Raw genomic sequence first — 18,082 nt, 5'->3', positions numbered from 1 at the left:
CTGTCTGTCAAAAGGCCTTCGTGGGAACACTTGATCCGGCAACTGGTATTTGTGTGAAATTGCCTAATTAAGAACAAGAGTCTGGCATCAATGTTAAGGGCAGCCAGTTTTGTCCAGAGAAGTTCTCTCGGCACAGAGTCAAAGGCAGCCTTTAAATCAACAAAGGCAGCGTAGAGTTTGTTATCTGCATTGATTGAATATTTACTGGCTAGGTGTATTAGCACCAAGGCGTGGTCCAGAGGAGATTTCCCCTTGCGAAAGCCTATTTGTTCAGCCCCCACTGCACCAGAGTGGGAAAGCCACAGCTGAAGTTTCTTCAGTAGCAATTTGGCATAAAGCTTCCCTATCACTGAGAGGAGGCTGATGGGGCGGAAGTTGGCGGGCTCTGAGTGACTTCCTTTTTTATGGATGGGAAACACAGTCGCAGACAGCCAAGTCTTGGGTAGGATACCTGAACTGTTTACTTGGGTAAAAAGAGTGGCCAGGATAGGGGCCCCCCAATCAGTGTGAAATTTCAGAATCTCTGGAATTATAGAATCAGGGCCAGGGGCTTTCCTTCCTTTGAGGTCCTCTAACAGCTCAACTACTTCTTGAGATGAGACAGGAGGCCAACTTGACAAATCAAAAGTGATGGGTGAAAGAGATCCATTGCTTAAAATATCGTCACTAAAAAGTTTGCTAAAATAGTCATGCCAAATATCAGGGGTAATACAGGTAGGGGTAGGAGGCTTGCTTCGGTTAAAATTATTCAGGACAGCCCAGAGTAGCTTCGAATTGTTGGAAGTTACTGCAGAGTGGAGATGTTCCCATTGAGTGTTGACATGTTCCATATGGTTCTTCCTAATTAGCTGACGGAAGTTGTTTCTGCAATTTATTAGTAGGGCGAGGAGGTCCTGGTCTCCTGAAGCCCTAAAGTTCCGATATAAGGAGTGAATTTGACTATTGTGCTCCATGCACTCTCTATCAAACCAAGGTGTTCTCGTTCTGTTTTTGCTGGGATTCCCCACGTTGGACGTGGAACACACCCGACTTCCTAAAGTCCAAAAATGCTTCCTGTCCAGATGTTGCAGGTGTGCACTCCGTCTCTTAGCAAGAGACGTGTTGGTGAAGGGTTGTGCAAGCTGGCATCAATTTGGGTTTGTTTGAAATCTGTGACCTTGTCAGAGTAATTTTGATGCCCGCCCTGACGGAGCATAAATCGGACCAACTTCTTTGGGGGATTTTCCTCCCTCTGCAGGGCAACTTGAAGTTCTCTGTGGACAGCGACGTGCCCGTGATTGAAAACAGCAGGCTGGTGTCTGTCATCGCAGATCTGTTGTCAACCAAGCCCGAGATGGTGGAGAAGGCCCTGCTCTTCCGAACAGTCGCCACTGGCCGCGACGTCATCGATAAGCAGCACACGGAGCAAGAAGCCACCTACGGCAGAGACGCCTTCGCAAAGGTGAAGGGGGGGGGGGGCTCTTTGCGCAGCTGAGGCTGTCCAGGGCTTCCAGATGTTTCTCACGTCTGTGGCTCCATAATTTGCTCTGGAATTTCTTCAGTGCTGGAGTGATAATTGAAGGTAGCCATGAAAATATGCCTACGAATAGAGTACTGGCAGAACATTTTTCTAGCCTGTATGGTGTCGGGGGGGGAGGAAGGAAGGAAAGAAAGAAAGAAAGAAAGAAAGAAAGAAAGAAAGAAAGAAAGAAAGAAAGAAAGAAAGAAAGAAAGAAAGCAAGAAAGCAAGAAAGCAAGAAAGCAAGAAAGCAAGAAAGCAAGCAAGCTAGCTCTCTTTGAATGTCAAAACTTTTCCTACCTCGAGCCCTTCGGGGGTGAGGCTGCCTATAAATCTAACAAATTATAATAATACCTGTTTATGTTAAGATGGTCCCTACTTCCCATTTGCAGCCAGACCCAGTGGGCTTTGGTGCCAGTGAAAAATAATCTGCGGCTGACCTTTTTAAAATCAGCTTGTTGTAAATTGGAATTTGATTACACCAGCAAAACTTAGGCAGCCAACGGAAAACGCGACGTGCTCGTCTGCACTTGGTTTGTTTGTACCTTGCTGTGATTTTGACAGCTGGGAAAGGTTAGCCCTGACTTGGCGTTCCTTGGGTCTTGGCTGGAATGCTGCGGAGATTCCCCTTTAATAGGTGTAGTGACAAATGGTGTCCTCTGTGAGCCTGACTGGGTTGTTTTCTCGGTTGGAAGGCAATCTATGAACGACTCTTCTGTTGGATTGTCACACACATCAATGATGTGATCGAAGTGAAGGACCACAACAGCACAATTCACGGGAAGAACACGGTCATCGGGGTCCTGGATATTTATGGCTTCGAGATCTTTGACAATAACAGGTGAGCACTCTCGGCGGAGAAGGCGTTGGGGGCCTGTTTTGAGGGGGTACCTTTAAAGCCACTCTCTTTTTTCCATTGCAGTTTTGAGCAGTTCTGCATTAATTACTGCAATGAAAAGTTGCAGCAGCTTTTCATTCAGCTGGTTTTGAAGCAGGAGCAGGAAGAATATCAGCGCGAGGGGATTCCTTGGAAGCACGTGAGTAAACAGACAGACTTGTCAAATGTCAAGATGGAGTCAAGGGTGCCGGGAACCGGGGATTCTGGGTACCCATTTCAAGGTCAAAGGATGGTTTAGTCCTCACCTAACCCTAAAGAGTCCTGGTAAACCCATTTTACCCTGCAGATTTTTCGGCCTGTGAAAGGGCTTTGAATAGTTGGCTCTCCTGGTTGTTCTGGCTTTTCCAGGCTTTAAATAAATTTGCTCAAATCTGGTCGAAATGCCAGTTGGGATCCTGGAACAAACGTCCTGGCAACTTTTGGGGTGAAGAGGCCAGCCGAGGAGCCAGCTAGTGGCATTTATTGCTTCACTTCCTGATGTCGATTTCCTGTGCGTGTTTCTTTTTTTTAAATGCAGTTGTCTTCGCTGACTGCTGAAAGTATCTTGGCTCTGTTGTTTTTTGCTAGATTGACTATTTCAACAACCAAATCATCGTCGATCTTGTGGAACAACAACATAAAGGGATCATTGCCAATCTGGACGATGCGTGCGTGAACGTCGGGAAAGTCACGGATGAGATGTTCCTGGAAGCTCTGAATAATAAACTGGGGAAACACGCTCACTTCTCCAGTAGGAAGGTATCATTCCTGCTTCTGGCTGCAAAGTTACCCTTCTGCTGTCTGGCTGCTTTGAATTTAGCAGTTTAGTTTCATCTGGGTCCTCCGGGGATTATGTGAAACGAGTTCGAGTGCGTTGACGCAGCTGCACGCAGGCAGGAAAGCACAGAGCAAAGGCTAGAAGCGTCCTTTTCTACAGAGTCCAGCTTCTCAGAATTCTGATTCTGTGCTGGGGGGGGGGGGGGGGGTGGCTATCAGAAGCCTGTGGTACATGCTGCGTACACAAGTGACCGGCCTCTCTGTGTGAGATGTGCACTTTTAGCTGTGGACACTTCAGCCTCAGGGCGACGCGATTAAGAGCCAATCCAGACGTTTTTTTGGAACTAGTGGCAAGTCCTTGAGACAAGTCCTGGGCAAAGTGCACAGGTGGGTTCGATTCTGATCAGGACACGGGATGCCCCATTTCTGTTTTCTTCCAAGGTCAGTGCTGAGGGGCATCTTGCTCTGACTGACACGACAGGCATTTCCCCTGTACTGGGGAGGGGAGGGGAGGGGAGGAATAGGCAGAATTTCCTAGCAAAAGAGAACTATTACGAGACATGGAATTTAGACTGTGGATTCTAGGATTTTGAGTGTGTGTGTGTACAGATGTGCATGTCTGGGGGTCTTATTGCACCTTTATAAGGAGAGGCAGCCCTCTCCCTTTGATGGTTCCTACTTTCTCTCTTCGCTGTCACTTCATGTTTCCTCCCCCCTCTCGTTGCGACCTCTTTTTCTCTCCTCCTGCCTTCTGCTCCTCCTCCTCTTCCTCTGCATCATTGCCTCCTCCTCCCACCTCCTCCTCTTCCCTTCACGTTTGTGCCATTTCCTCTCTCTCCTAGGCTGCTCATTTAACAGCTCCATGTTCTAGTGTTGTTTCGCTGACTACGGTTTTGGTCATTGATGGCGAACCTATGGCATGGGTGCCAGAGGTGGCACTCGGAGCCCTATCTGTGGGCATGCACACACAGAGTTCAACATGAGGGAGGCAGAAAATCACCCCCGACATACACACATCTAGGCTGGCCTGGGCCACTGAGTACGACGTGCGCGCACCACGGTGAGCAGGGAGGACACGGCTGGCGGGCCTGGTGCCTGTGTTCCAGGTGGCTGCTACACGAAGGGCGGGGGGGGGGGGGGGCGCAGAGGAGGCAGAGATGCTAGAAAGGCACAGATCGGTTCATGCAGGACTTACTGGAGGCTGGAGCAGGCTGGCCCCTGCTTGAGCGGGTGGGGTGGAGGAAGAGGGAGCCAACCAGTTTTTTCTAAACTAAAACCTCAGCATACAGGTTAAATTGCCGTGTTGGCACTTTGCGGTAAATAAGTGGGGTTTGGGTTGTAATTTGGGCACTCGGTCTCAAAAAGGTTCGCCATCACTGGTTTTGGTTGTCATTTCTTTAACCTTCCAGGTCTGGATATGCACATGGCATTTGCACCTGATAAACTGACCTTTGACCCTCAAAGGCTTAATGCCCTGGGACATTTTATTCGTCTCTAAGGTCTGCACAGCGCTGCTGCTCCCCCCCCCCCCCACAATTGGTGTGGATTTTTTGATCCACACTCTAGAGGCAGGTTTGGTATTAGATACACGGGAGTAGGGTGTATCCAATAAAACGGTAGCTGTTTCAGTGGATGGGGACCAGCAGAGGTTTGCACTAGATTGAAGGGCGTGGCTCTGACGTTTAGGGCAATATGGCTGACTGAATATTGGATGAACCAGAATAGTTTCCTGTGTAAAGTTAGTTATTCTGAAGGCACCTGTCAGAGGAGGGGAGCAGGTGACCCATGTGCAGGTTGGAGCCAAAAATGGGCGTGGCATGCATTTCGGAAATGCCCGATCCACACGCTTCAATCTAATAGGCTGTGCTCTCTAGATAATTTGCCTACATTTCTCATCGGGGTCGTTGCAGTTGCTCTGATGACCAGCAGAGGGAGTTGCAGCTTGTTTAATGCAACGAGAGCCAGAATTTGACTGGACAATCATGATGTCACTTTCAACCAATAGGGACCCGTTTCGCGTTCATGTGACCATTTCCTAATCAGCTAATTTTCTGTAGCAGCAAAAGCAGATTGTGCTGGCATTTGATTGCAGCGATGCGATTGTTGTCCTCGTCTGCTGTTTTCAGTTCTCTGCTCTGGAGCCTTGTCTTTGCCTGGGCTCAGCTAAACGGCTCTCCCTGCCCTTTTAAAACCGGGCTGCCCCTTGGCACTCACGCAGGGATGCTTTTTGATTTGATGGGGAAAGCCCACCTGGCATCTTTTTGCAATGAAGACGGGGTGGCTTGTCCTAGAGGACAAACAGTAATCTGAATGCACATGAACACAAAAATATACTCTGTGATAGAATTAACATTTAGAAATGTTGTTTTGGTTTGTTCTAGCGAAATGCATTGAAGTGCAGCACTAAGAAAGCTCTCTCGCAGTTGCTTCATGCTTGTGCATTTGGCTTGTGAGCAAATCTGCTGCACCAACGTCGTCCCCGCCACCCCACCTCACTGCCCCCACTACCCACACCCCACTATCCCCGCTTAATACGTCCTTGCTGTTGTGTCACATAATGGCCGTGTTGTTCTGGGCTTACAGACTCCTATCAGGAGAAGTCACCTTAAGCAGTGCTTGGTGGGAGAAGGAGCTTTGGTTTTCCCTCTTGCCAGCAGGGAGGGCGGGGGGCACTTTTGCACCTTTCCTTTGGCTCCACAGGAGGGAAACAACGGGCTCTTTCTCATTCCTCTCAAGGCACCCTTCCAGTGCTGAGCAAACGCTTTTTAAGAGGGCATCCCCGGGTGTACGGCTGGATGCAAGTCTGGCCACACACCCATGATCCAGCATGCACCCATCATCTTGTGTCGCTGGGCACTCAGTAACCACGTCAGAGACAGCTCTGTGCCTCGGCCCTCCTCTCTGGCCTGTCCCCTTGAGGGTATGAAGGTATAACATTTTTCCTGAGCCCTCCAGCCAGATCCTCTCATTAATGCGCAGCTCTGCTTTGATGGCTGGCGCAGGAAAATGGCCTTTCTTTCCCATGAGGCAGGACTTTGCAATTGCAGGAGCAAATGACACAGCCAGAGCCCTTCAGGGATAGGGCGGTATAGAAAACTAAACAATCAATCGATCAATATGTTATTCCCAGTTTAAGCGCCTCCCCAAGCCACACGATGGGTCAACCCAGTTCATGCAAACAGCAGCATGAAGATGTGTGCGGAAGGCACAGACTTTTCTTCCCTTCCGTGTCCAAAGCTTCTAATGCCCCTCGGAAAGACCTTTCCCAGGGTGGTTGGGACCATTGTGCAGGAATAGTCATATTGTTGGGGGAGGGGCTGCAGCACAGGCAGACAAGGGGCCCCCTTCGTTCAGTGGAGGTGCGTTTGGTGGTGTGGAGAGGTTTTGTCCCCCCTCACTGGCTCTCCTGCAACATGTAGCTATTCCTGGGCACAGATGCTACAGCTGGGAATGGTCTTAACAGAATTCAGCAGCCGCAGGAACAAAGAAGAACATACTGTATATACTCGAGTATAAGCCGACCCGAACATAAGCTCAGGCACCTAATTTTACCACAAAAAACTGGGAAACTTATTGACTCGAGTATAAGCCTTCGAACTTGACTCAGTAGCAGCTAAAAACAGAAGATTTGGGAGCAAGATGAGATAGAGTTGCTTAACAGAGTTTGTATTAGGGATGAGCAGCTTTCCAGTACTCTAGGAACACAGATGAACCACTGTTTCCCTCAAAATGTAGAATAATTCTGGGATTCATAGCCTTGCCAACCTAAACTTTGCTCCAAAGAAAGTCTTTGTCTTCAGCAACACCAGTATTTGGCAGTAAACTACTGTATGAAGAATTGTATTTATCTAGAATGCAACGCACCAATAACCCTGAGGAGAGAAATGCCTTGGTTTCTTTTAACACACACACACACACACACACACACACACACACACACAACCTAGTTGTAATGCTATGCAGGCTGTCCTTACAGCTTGTTTTTACCGCTCTCTGGTGAGTTAGAAAAAAAAGCGAGCTTCTCAACATGCTTACCGGATCCCCACAGCAGCCCCAGCTCCGACCTCCATCTTGGAATTACCGTATATACTCGAGTATAAGCTGAGGAGGGCTTTTTCAGCATAAAAAATGTGCTGGAAAAGTCGGCTTATACTCAAAGTATGCCTAGTATGTTATAATATGTCATTCATGCCCTTCGCTTCTTCATTGGGGGGACACAAGGTAGCTTATATAATTTTTTTCTCCTCCATTTTATCTGGTCCAAGGTCACCCGGCAAGCTTCCATGGTGGAGTGGAGACTCAAACCTGGTTCTCTGAGATCCTAGTCTGATACTCGTAACTCCTGCGCCCACTTTCTGTGCATGAATGGTTGGATGAAGGCTGGCTTGCTTAATGGAAATGCCGGCTGCAGCTAGACTGTCAGGAGAAACTGGTTTGCAGAGGTAACTTCCACCCAGCAACCGAGGAGCCACCATGCTGAGATAGACAGGATTGGTGAATCTGGACAACTGGGTTTGATTCTCCACTCCTCCACAGGAAGTCTGCTGGATGGACTTGGACCAGGACCAGTTCTCTCAGAACTCTCTCAGCTCATCCTACCTCGAACATAAGCTCAGGCACCTAATTTTACCACAAAAAACTGGGAAACTTATTGACTCGAGTATAAGCCTTCGAACTTGACTCAGTAGCAGCTAAAAACAGAAGATTTGGGAGCAAGATGAGATAGAGTTGCTTAACAGAGTTTGTATTAGGGATGAGCAGCTTTCCAGTACTCTAGGAACACAGATGAACCACTGTTTCCCTCAAAATGTAGAATAATTCTGGGATTCATAGCCTTGCCAACCTAAACTTTGCTCCAAAGAAAGTCTTTGTCTTCAGCAACACCAGTATTTGGCAGTAAACTACTGTATGAAGAATTGTATTTATCTAGGAATTCTAGCACTTTCAATAGCTAACCCTGAGGAGAGAAATGCCTTGGTTTCTTTTAACACACACACACACACACACACACACACACACACACACACACAACCTAGTTGTAATGCTATGCAGGCTGTCCTTACAGCTTGTTTTTACCGCTCTCTGGTGAGTTAGAAAAAAAGCAGCAACATGCTTACCGGATCCCCACAGCAGCCCCAGCTCCGACCTCCATCTTGGAATTACCGTATATACTCGAGTATAAGCTGAGGAGGGCTTTTTCAGCATAAAAATGTGCTGGAAAAGTCGGCTTATACTCAAGTATATACAGTATTTATGTATGTCATTCATGCCCCGCCTCGCTCTTCATTGGGGACACAAGGTAGCTTATATAATTTTTTTCTCCTCCATTTTATCTGGTCCAAGGTCACCCGGCAAGCTTCCATGGTGGAGTGGAGACTCAAACCTGGTTCTCTGAGATCCTAGTCTGATACTCGTAACTCCTGCGCCCACTTTCTGTGCATGAATGGTTGGATGAAGGCTGGCTTGCTTAATGGAAATGCCGGCTGCAGCTAGACTGTCAGGAGAAACTGGTTTGCAGAGGTAACTTCCACCCAGCAACCGAGGAGCCACCATGCTGAGATAGACAGGATTGGTGAATCTGGACAACTGGGTTTGATTCTCCACTCCTCCACAGGAAGTCTGCTGGATGGACTTGGACCAGGACCAGTTCTCTCAGAACTCTCTCAGCTCATCCTACCTCACCAGGTGTCTGTTGTGGGGAGAGGAAGGGAAGGGAAGGAGTTTATAAGCCACTTTGAGACTCCTTGCTGGTTGAGAATAGCAGGGTATAAATCCAAACTCTTCTCTTCCTCAGATAGACTTTAATTTGTTTACATTCTGACATTGAAAAGCATCAAGCAGTCTAATAGGCAGGTACACAGTCGAAGCAACCTACTCTAAGTGTTCTATTTTTACTGGGTAAAACTGTTACCATGGAGAGGGTTCTGTGGAGGACTTGAGGCTTGCCAGATATAGATGTTCAAAAATAAAATCTGCCACACGAATGTCGGCCTCAGAAATGATTATTTGCTGCTTCCTGTATCCTCGCTAGTTTTGTTGTTCTGTGAAGCTCTCTTTACGCTGTGTCGGTCAAATGTGGCCCACATTGGGAGAGTATATTGTGGCCAAGCTGGGACGCTACCTGGTAGTCCTCGGGATGTCCTGACTCTTAAAGCATGACCCGGAGATCCGGTGGTGAGACGGGCTAGTCCGGTTTATGGAGCTGCCCAGTGGTGGGCACATTGACCCAGGGGATCCAGTTCATGTGTGCTCCACCGACTCGGGGCTTACCCCCGACCCCCCTGGAGACCCAGGGGGAACCGGAACCCGCCATCCCAAAGCCCTATTGGGACTTGAGCAAGGTGTTCAAGGAGATAAGCTGCCACCCCACAGCCAGAGGTCTGCAACCTGCGGCTCTCCAGATGTTCATGGACTACAATTCCCATCAACCCCTGCCAGCATGGCCATTTGGCCATGCTGGCAGGGGCTGATGGGATTTGTAGTCCATGAACATCTGGAGAGCCACAGGTTGCAGACCCCTGTGACGAACTGACTGTGGGATTCAACTTCTATCCGGGGCCAAGCTGCCCAAAGGCAGAATCTACTCCATGAGTCCCTGGGAGGTTGAGGCACTCTGGGAATTTTTGCGTAAGAACCTAGAGCACGGATTCATCCGCCCCACCACGACTCACAAGGGAGCCCCAGTCCTATTCCGAAAGAAAAAGGATGGCTCCCTCAGGCTCTTCTGAGGCCTCAAAGCAGTCTCTCTGTGCAACAAGTACCCCCTCCCACTTACTGGCAAGCCTCTCTAAAGGAAAGATCTTCACAAAACTGGACCTTCGAGAGGCTTAATTCCGAGTAAGAATTGCCAAGGGCCAAGAGCACCTTATGGCCTTCAACACCAAACTGAATCAATTTGAATACCTGGTCATGCCTTTCAGTCTCAGTGGGGAGCCAGGGGTATTCACGAACCTAATTAATGAAATCATGCACGACTTATTGTATAAGGGAGTTGTGTTGATTTACTCTGAGAATGCTTTGATCCTGACAGTGGAATAGCCTTTGGAATGTTGCTGTTCCAAGCTACAGATTGTCAGGGAAAGTCACATTTGTGCCTCCTTATGCTTCCGTTATCAGCCACGTCCCTCATAGCGAAGCCAAGGTGACGTTGCATTTCCCAGGTTGCATGAAGTGTGCCTTGATGCAGCTTTTCAGAGAGCAGCAACAGAGGCTGCCGATGCTCAAGTGGACGTTCCGGACGAGCATCAAGGACTGTGTGCTAATCTGCTGTTGGAATAAAGACCTCTCAGTCTCACCGCGACTGCCTCACTGCTCCCCTGCATATGTGTTGGGTTCTGCATCAGGGCTGATGAGCTCCGAGGGGCTTCTCTGCCCTACATACTAGTGGCCTAGTTTACAGGCTGGATATCTCGTGGGCTGCTATCGGCTTGCTTTTCTGTTCTGTAAAACCAGCAGGGAGTGGGAGGACGCCTCCCCTGCGTGCAGAAATCTGAGTTACGTTTACAGCGCTTCTTTCAGTCGACTGGTAGCCAAAGGGTTGTGCAATCTGCATGACTCTTGTTGTTGTGGGCAGCACATCCCTGAATGCTCTCCATGCAGTGTAAGTGTCGGCTTCCCCCCCTCCCTCCCCCAATTCTCTGTGTTGAGAGCGTCAAGATCTCTTCACCCGTTTGTTTCTTTATATGGAATTTCTTCACAGGAAGTAGAGTTGATGGCCGTATTCGTCGAGAGAGCACTGAACATGTGCCTCAATTATGCTGCTCATGCAATTGATTTATGATTATTTTTATGCCACGTGATATAGTCATAAATTATATGGGCATTAGTGGATGCCTTCATTTCAAGTGGAGATTTGAACATAAGGACATAAGAACTAGCCTGCTGGATCAGACCAGAGTCCATCCAGTCCAGCACTCTGCTACTCGCAGTGGCCCACCAGGTGCCTTTGGGAGCTCATCTGCAGGATGCGAAAGCAGTGGCCTTCTACTGCTGCTGCTCCTGAGCACCTGGTCTGCTCAGGCATTTGCAATCTGAGATCAAGGAGGATCAAGATGGGTAGCCATAGATCGACTTCTCCTCCATAAATCTGTCCAAGCCCCTTTTAAAGCTATCCAGGTTAGTGGCCCTCACCACATGAAAAGGAGGACAGAGCTCTTTCGTGTACCTGCTGCCCCCAATCTTGCTCTTTGGGACTTTTTGGCCTTCGGAGTGCACTCATGACATGGCACAAAAGGATATGGAAAGAGTCAGGTCACAGACGAAACCCCAAAATCTCATTTCTCAGAGTTTCTATTAATAATTGGGAAAAGCATCACTGAGCCTAAAAGAAAAGGTTGACTTGGTTGCCTGTCCATAAATACCTTACTTCTGTAGCTGTATCTTGATTATATCATTTCCTGACTTGCTGATCAGGCCTGTTTTTGTACAGTTCACCCCAGGTTCAACTGTTGATGGACTCAGATTGCATAAGGTTTTTCTTTTATCATTGACAGCTAATTAAAACACCGAAATACTAGGTTTATTGACTTTTAATGGAGATGAAGTGTTAAGTTTGACCTTCTAATCTTGCTGTGGAAAAGATAAGAGATGTCGCATAGATGTCTTTTTAGAGGCACCTGCTCAGCTCATCAGTAATTAAGCACCAATTACTTATTTAGATGATAATCGCATATTTAAGTTAAAGGACATTTAACAAAAAAATACTACTATTTCTCTATTAAAATGATTCTTGTGATAAGTAAATCATCTTTCTCTGGACAGAACTCACAAAGGTGATTCGGTGAAAATTCTGTTTGTATATGTGATTTGGGTATTGAGAAAATTCTTATAAGCAACTTCAGATAACAATCTGAAATCTGATTTTCTTTCAACTTACTGTAATATGATTGAGAAATGTTAGGAAATTTGATAATTTTGGAACTTGTTTTCCCAATAACTATAGGATTAATTTTCATACACTTGTATTTTCTAACATGCTAGTTGATAAAGAGAACTTTTTTTCCAGTAAAATAATAACTCTTTGAAGGTTTTCTTTCTGGTTTGCTGGTATTAGCTGAAAGAACAGAACTGACAATCAATTAATTTGTACTATCAGAAAATTAAAGGTTATGAACCACTTTTAATCTGATAGATTCCAGAGATATCTGTTTTTTAAAAAATCTTAGAAAGCAGTTAGTCCAGGGGTCTGCAACCCACGGCTCTCCAGATGTTCATGGGCTACAATTCCCATCAGCCCCTGCCAGCATGGCCAATTGGCCATGCTGGCAGGGGCTGATGGGAATTGTAGTCCATGAACATCTGGAGAGCTGCAGGTTGCAGACCCTTGAGTTAGTCCAAATGTCTTGTTTGGATGCGGCAGTGAAACATCTCGTTACCCTTAAAAACAGAACTATGAAAGAGGTTTCACAGGTGAATCCGGAAAATCGGTGGCGGTTTACAGACCGTGTCTGAACTTAAAAGCCACTTCGGAGGGTCTTTCATACTATTGTTTTAACACTGACCTCTCCACTATGTGTTTTTCCAGCTCTGTGCTATGGACAAAAACTTGGAGTTTGACCGAGACTTCAGGATTAAGCACTACGCCGGAGACGTTATGTAAGTGTGTGTTTTCTGCACGTGCTGTTCTACTTGCTATTAATAAGCTCATAGAACGAATATACCCTCATACATTTTTGTAATGTCTCTGTTTTTCTTTTTCCCACGTCTGTGTTTTCATCAGAGGTTAGAATACTCACTTTTGAGCGGGTGGGCCTTTCCCCAGTCCACGGAGATAGCTGAAGAAATCAGATGTAAATAATAATATGGTTTGTGCTGTTCTCTTCCTGAGCCATAGAAATCCACTTTCTGTACTCAGAATAAAGAATCTCTCTGTGCTGCCACAGTCTGCGTTTGCTCTTCTGAGGCATTCTGTCTTCCAAGCTCATATATGGGCAGAGGTCCATTCAATGGCTTTGGTCAGCTGCATAACTTAGTGCACAACCCATGCTTTACACGGCTCAGTGCTCAGAATTTCCAGGAGAAAGGGTAGCAGGGCAGGAAAGACTTGCGTGTGAGTACACAATTCTGGATTAGATGGATATGATATTGCAGATCACATGAGAACCAGCGTGGTGTGGCAGTTATTGAGCTGCACCAGGTGCTCGGAGGCTCAGGTTCGAATTCCTGCTCTACCATGGAAATTCACTGGGTGACCTTAGGGGCAGTCACAAACTCTCAGTTCTAGCCTACCTCACAGGGTGGTTGTTTAAGGATAAAATGGATGTGAGGAGAATGAGGTAAGCTGTTTTCTGTCCCCGTTAGGGAGAAAGGCAGGATATAATTGAAGCTAAATAAAAATATCAAATGTTTTCGCAGCCAGAATCAACTGACCGTAGTGGGTTTTCTGGACCGCGTGGCCTTGGTCTGGTAGTTTTCGCACCTAATGTTTTGCCCACCTCTGTGGCTGGCATCTTCGGAGATATGTCATGTCAAGATGTGTTTCTCTCCATGGGATAGTGTGGCGTGACTATATGGTGGGTTATATATTTTGTCCATTTCACCTGAGAAATCAGCAGTAGCTGAACATGCTCTAAACCAAGCTTGATGTAGAATTTTTTTAAGACACAGAAATTCTTGATAACTCTGATAGCTACTGTGTCAAACTACGCAGGGAAGCCGTTGAAATCCACAAACAGCGGGACAGTTTCAATAAAAAGGAAGAGAGTGTGAAAATCAACAAAACCTGCCTACCAGTACTAAAAAACACCGAAGCCAAGAAACAGACATTCCAAGGTAGTTACAAATGAACTCCAGCCAGACACACGCAAATGTGCCACACACCCCTGTGAGGTGCACAAACTATATACTCTACCATCCAATCACTCCACACTGTGCCGTGGAGAGAAACGCAGCTCAGCGTGACATACCTGTGCAGACGCCAGCCATAGATGCAAGCAAAGAAGAAGAAGAAGAGGAGTTTGGATTTATATCCCCCTTTCTCTCCTGCAGGAGACTCAAAGGGGCTGACAATCTCCTTGCCCTTCCCCCCTCACAACAAACACCCTGTGGTGGAATTGGGGCTGAGGAGGCTCGAGAAGCTGTGACTAGCCAAGGTCCCCAGCTGGCAGTGTGTGGGAGTGCACAGGCTAATCTGAATTCCCCACATAAGCCTCCACAGCTCGGGCGGCAGAGCTGGGAATAAAACCCAGTTCCTCCAGATTAGATACACGAGCTCAAAAACCACCAGACCACGGCCATCCAGGCTGGAAAACCGAAACAGCCAACTAAATAAAAACACGTGAAATATGAAGAAATGAGGTAAAACATATCTCAGCCTCTGATCTATCACACTTTTCTGTAACACTTCTGAGTTTTCTTAAGTCTGACTAGAAGAGAGTGATGTCATTTCTGTTTTTGGAGGAAGTCTTTAATTTATTCATTTGTTAATCATTCAATTTATACCCTGGTTTTGTCTCCAGCCGGGGGACCAAAGAGAATGTTTGGGTATCCCTTGCCATAGTTACTTGGCGATATATGTGGGCCCGTACTTTTCTAGGCTAGTGCAATTCTTTGTTTCTGGAGTTAGAAAACTCTTTTCTCTTTCACAGGCTTATTGTGTTGTCACTGACAGTTGAGTGCATTTGTTATTTCTCCCCCCCTTTCATTTACTAGCTATTCAGTCACAGGATTTATTGATAAAAACAAGGACACTTTATTTCAAGATTTCAAAGTTACCTATGGATGTATAACGGAAGGTAAGAACAAAGCAACCGCTCTCACCTGCCCCTTGACACAATTACCAGGAATTTGCAGGGTGGACTTTTGATAGAATCCGTCCTCCTCTGGACTTTATAAACAATCCTTGTAAGTTAAAAAAAGATGTGGCGGAAGGAGGCAAACTGAGCAGGAAACATCCGCGGGTGACCAAGCGTCCGCTGACTGCTGCAACCCTGTTCAAGAACTCCATCATTGCTTTAGTGGACAATTTGGCATCTAAGGTAAGAAATTCTCAGCTCTAACTTTGCATTCTCTTAAGGCAGCAGGTCAGTGTACTTCTTGTGTTACGTTTTGGAAAGTTGAGAAGGAGAGACAGAAACCCTCCTGGGGGCTGAACACAGTCAAAGTAGTTGTCTAGTAGTTTTTAGAGAGAAGTACCAAGCTGTTTTGGAGACCACGGTGAAGTGGAAACCTTATTAGTTAATCAAAGATATTTTGATGTTTGCTGTGTACTCCTCAGTGGGAACTGAATGCACTCTGCACGTGTTTTGAAATCACTGCATTCTTTGTTTTTTACAGACTGTTGTAGGTCAGCCCTATAATTGAAACAGATTCCAGGACGAAGCCTTTAAAGGTGATAAAGTTGACAGTTCAGTGTTGACAGTTCAGTGTTTCAGCTAAGCTTGATAGTTGCATTAATCTGCTTCGTCCAAATGTAGGTCTGCCAAAGTCAATCAGAATTCATCGGTCCAAGAAAGTTTTCATTATTCAGCATATGTTGAAATGTTATATCCTTAAAAAATATGGTTGCCCCTATAGAGTTACCACTATCTAGCCCAGAGTCATCCAGTTTAAACTAAAGGTTAAAACTGATATTATGCTCCACTTCCAAGTCAGATGCTGATGGTATGAGGTGCAACACCTTTATATTCACTGCATTAGGTTTCCTTTTACAAAGTAAAATAGAGTGTTTAGGGCCTGCTGCCTGGCTATGGAAGTATATCTCTGTGATGGTGAAATGTTGATCAATAAATTGTTGGGGGTGGGGGGAACTGCAGCATCAGCCTTTGTTCAGAAGAAGTTGGTTACATTTAACTGGGATTATAACACAGGAGCAATTGAACTGAGCAATCTAATAAGGCAGTTGAGGGCTTAAATCAGTGGTGGCGAACCTTTGGCACTCCAGATGTTATGGACTACAATTTCTATCAGCCCCTGCCAGCATGGCCATGGCCAGCATGGCCATGCTGGAAGGGGCTGATGGGAATTGTAGTCCATAATATCTGGAGTGCCAAAGGTTCGCAACCATGGGCTTAAATGAATGCTGTCCATTAAAGATTCATGGATTTCCCCTGAAGGTCTCAAGTTTACTCATTTAGCACAGGTGTCTGCAACCTGCGGCTCTCCAGATGTTCATGGACTACAATTACCATCAGCCCCATCAGGGACTGATGGGGTGTAGTCCGATGAACATCTGAGAGCTTCCGCGGAGATTTGCTAGGCAATCTGTTCTTGCTGCAGGATTTGGTGCTCATATTCTATCCCTTGTCAGTCCCCAATGACCATTGTTTGGCACTGAATTGGATCCGGCCATTTTGCAAATAAGAACTCGGAGATCTCCATTCCTACTTCAATCTGATGAAGTGAGCTTTGACTCTGAAGAGGTCATATCTCCAAAATCTTGTTGGTCTTTCTAAATTGTTATTGGACTCACATCTCACTCTTCTACCTCAGACCAACATGGCTCCTCTCTGAAATTTGATTTCACTGTAAAACATTTTTTGAGAGCCAGCATGGTGTAGCGGTTAAGAGTGGTGGACTCTAATCAGGATAACTGGGTTTGATTCCCCACTCCTGCACATGAGTGGCAGACTCTTACCTGGTGAACTGGATTTGTTTCACCACTCCTACATTCCTGCTGGATGACCTTGGGCTAGTCACAGTTCTCTCAGAACTCTCTCAGCCCCACCTGCCTCACAAGGTGTTTGTTGTTGAGGAGAGGAAGGAAGAACTTTGGAAGAACTTGCCTACTTACAGGACTTGAGAAGCTTATGTTGGGTATAAATCCAAACTGTTCTTCAGTATTCTTAATTTTGTCACCTACCCTGTTTCCCCGAATATAAGACATCCCCTGACAAATAAAAGGCGTAGGGGTAGAGAGTTTTGCTGAAGTCGCGAGAAATATAAAGGCACATCCCTAAAGTAAGACGTAGCAAAGTTTTTGTTTGGAAGCATGCCTGTTGAACAGAACACAGCAAAATAAGACATCCCCTGAAAATAAGACATAGCGCATCTTTGGGAGCAAAAGTTAATATAAGACACTGTCTTATTTTCAGGGAAACATGGTAATAAGCCAGACACCTAATCTCATATATTCTTCTGACATGCTGCCTCAACCAGCGTAATATGCTGAGGTGTTCAAACATAGTGCGCCTCCTAATATTTAAAAAAATCAAAGAAAGGTGGAAAATCACTAGTATACCTTATTCCTATGTATTAATTTTTTGTTTGACTATGCATGGCAGCGTTTTCTTTTTCTTTGGTTAGCTATCACTGCTAAACACCTGCCTCAACCCCCCCCCCCCCAAAAAAAACCCCAGATCTGAAGAGCAGGCCATACAGTGTCAAAAGGCCAAACTGTATTTTACCACTTTTGCACAGTAGTGCGTCGTTCAGCTGCAAGGAAATAAGCGAGATTGTGCCAAAGAAATCCTTGTAAAGTGAAATCCATCGCATAGGGCAGATCCTTTTTTTTAATCCAAGCAATTAGGAATTGGCCTTCCTGGCGAGTGGAAAGAACATAATCCCTCCAAATACAGCCAATGTTATGAACAGATTGCAAGATGCCGTTATATTTTCACTAAACCTTTGCCAGCTCTCCACTTACAGATATTTTTTTCACAGTTTCCTGTGAGCTGCCTGACAGGTTTTGAATAGAGCTGCTTCTTTTGAAAGAGAGTGAAAAAAAAGAAAAAAATTGAATGTTCATAATATTTACATGGGTACATGTGCTGCTTGTCCAGACTGTGCTGCAGAATCATAGAGCCATCAGCCAATTATGCAGAGAATGCTTACCTTGAGCCTCTTCTCTGCACAGTGGGCTTGCAGAGGGCTCTCGTCACGTTTCTCTGTTTACACATGAGGAGGCAGCCTAGTTCCTACCCTGCAGCGGCTTGCTGAAGTCTCAACCGACTTCTCCCTTTGCTGCTTCTCTTAACTCCACCCATCAACAGCCT

The 18,082-nt window shown here is 46.2% G+C and overlaps 1 protein-coding gene across 1 annotated transcript in view; it reads left to right on the top strand.

Annotated features, from left to right (window-relative positions):
- MYO1D (myosin ID) overlaps positions 1-18,082 on the top strand; it is a 66,643-nt gene that overhangs the window by 27,348 nt on the left and 21,213 nt on the right. Inside the window, exons 8-14 of the mRNA XM_048518363.1 lie at positions 1,238-1,441; positions 2,194-2,339; positions 2,421-2,535; positions 2,964-3,134; positions 12,676-12,746; positions 14,802-14,895; positions 14,999-15,127. Of these exons, the coding sequence (XP_048374320.1) occupies positions 1,238-1,441; positions 2,194-2,339; positions 2,421-2,535; positions 2,964-3,134; positions 12,676-12,746; positions 14,802-14,895; positions 14,999-15,127 (930 nt within the window). The remainder of the gene's footprint in view (positions 1-1,237; positions 1,442-2,193; positions 2,340-2,420; positions 2,536-2,963; positions 3,135-12,675; positions 12,747-14,801; positions 14,896-14,998; positions 15,128-18,082) is intronic.

Source organism: Sphaerodactylus townsendi, linkage group LG15, assembly GCF_021028975.2.
Source record: "Sphaerodactylus townsendi isolate TG3544 linkage group LG15, MPM_Stown_v2.3, whole genome shotgun sequence".
Classification (NCBI taxonomy): domain Eukaryota; kingdom Metazoa; phylum Chordata; class Lepidosauria; order Squamata; family Sphaerodactylidae; genus Sphaerodactylus; species Sphaerodactylus townsendi.
Note: the sequence above shows the minus strand (reverse complement) of the source record. Positions and strands in the feature narration are given on the sequence as shown.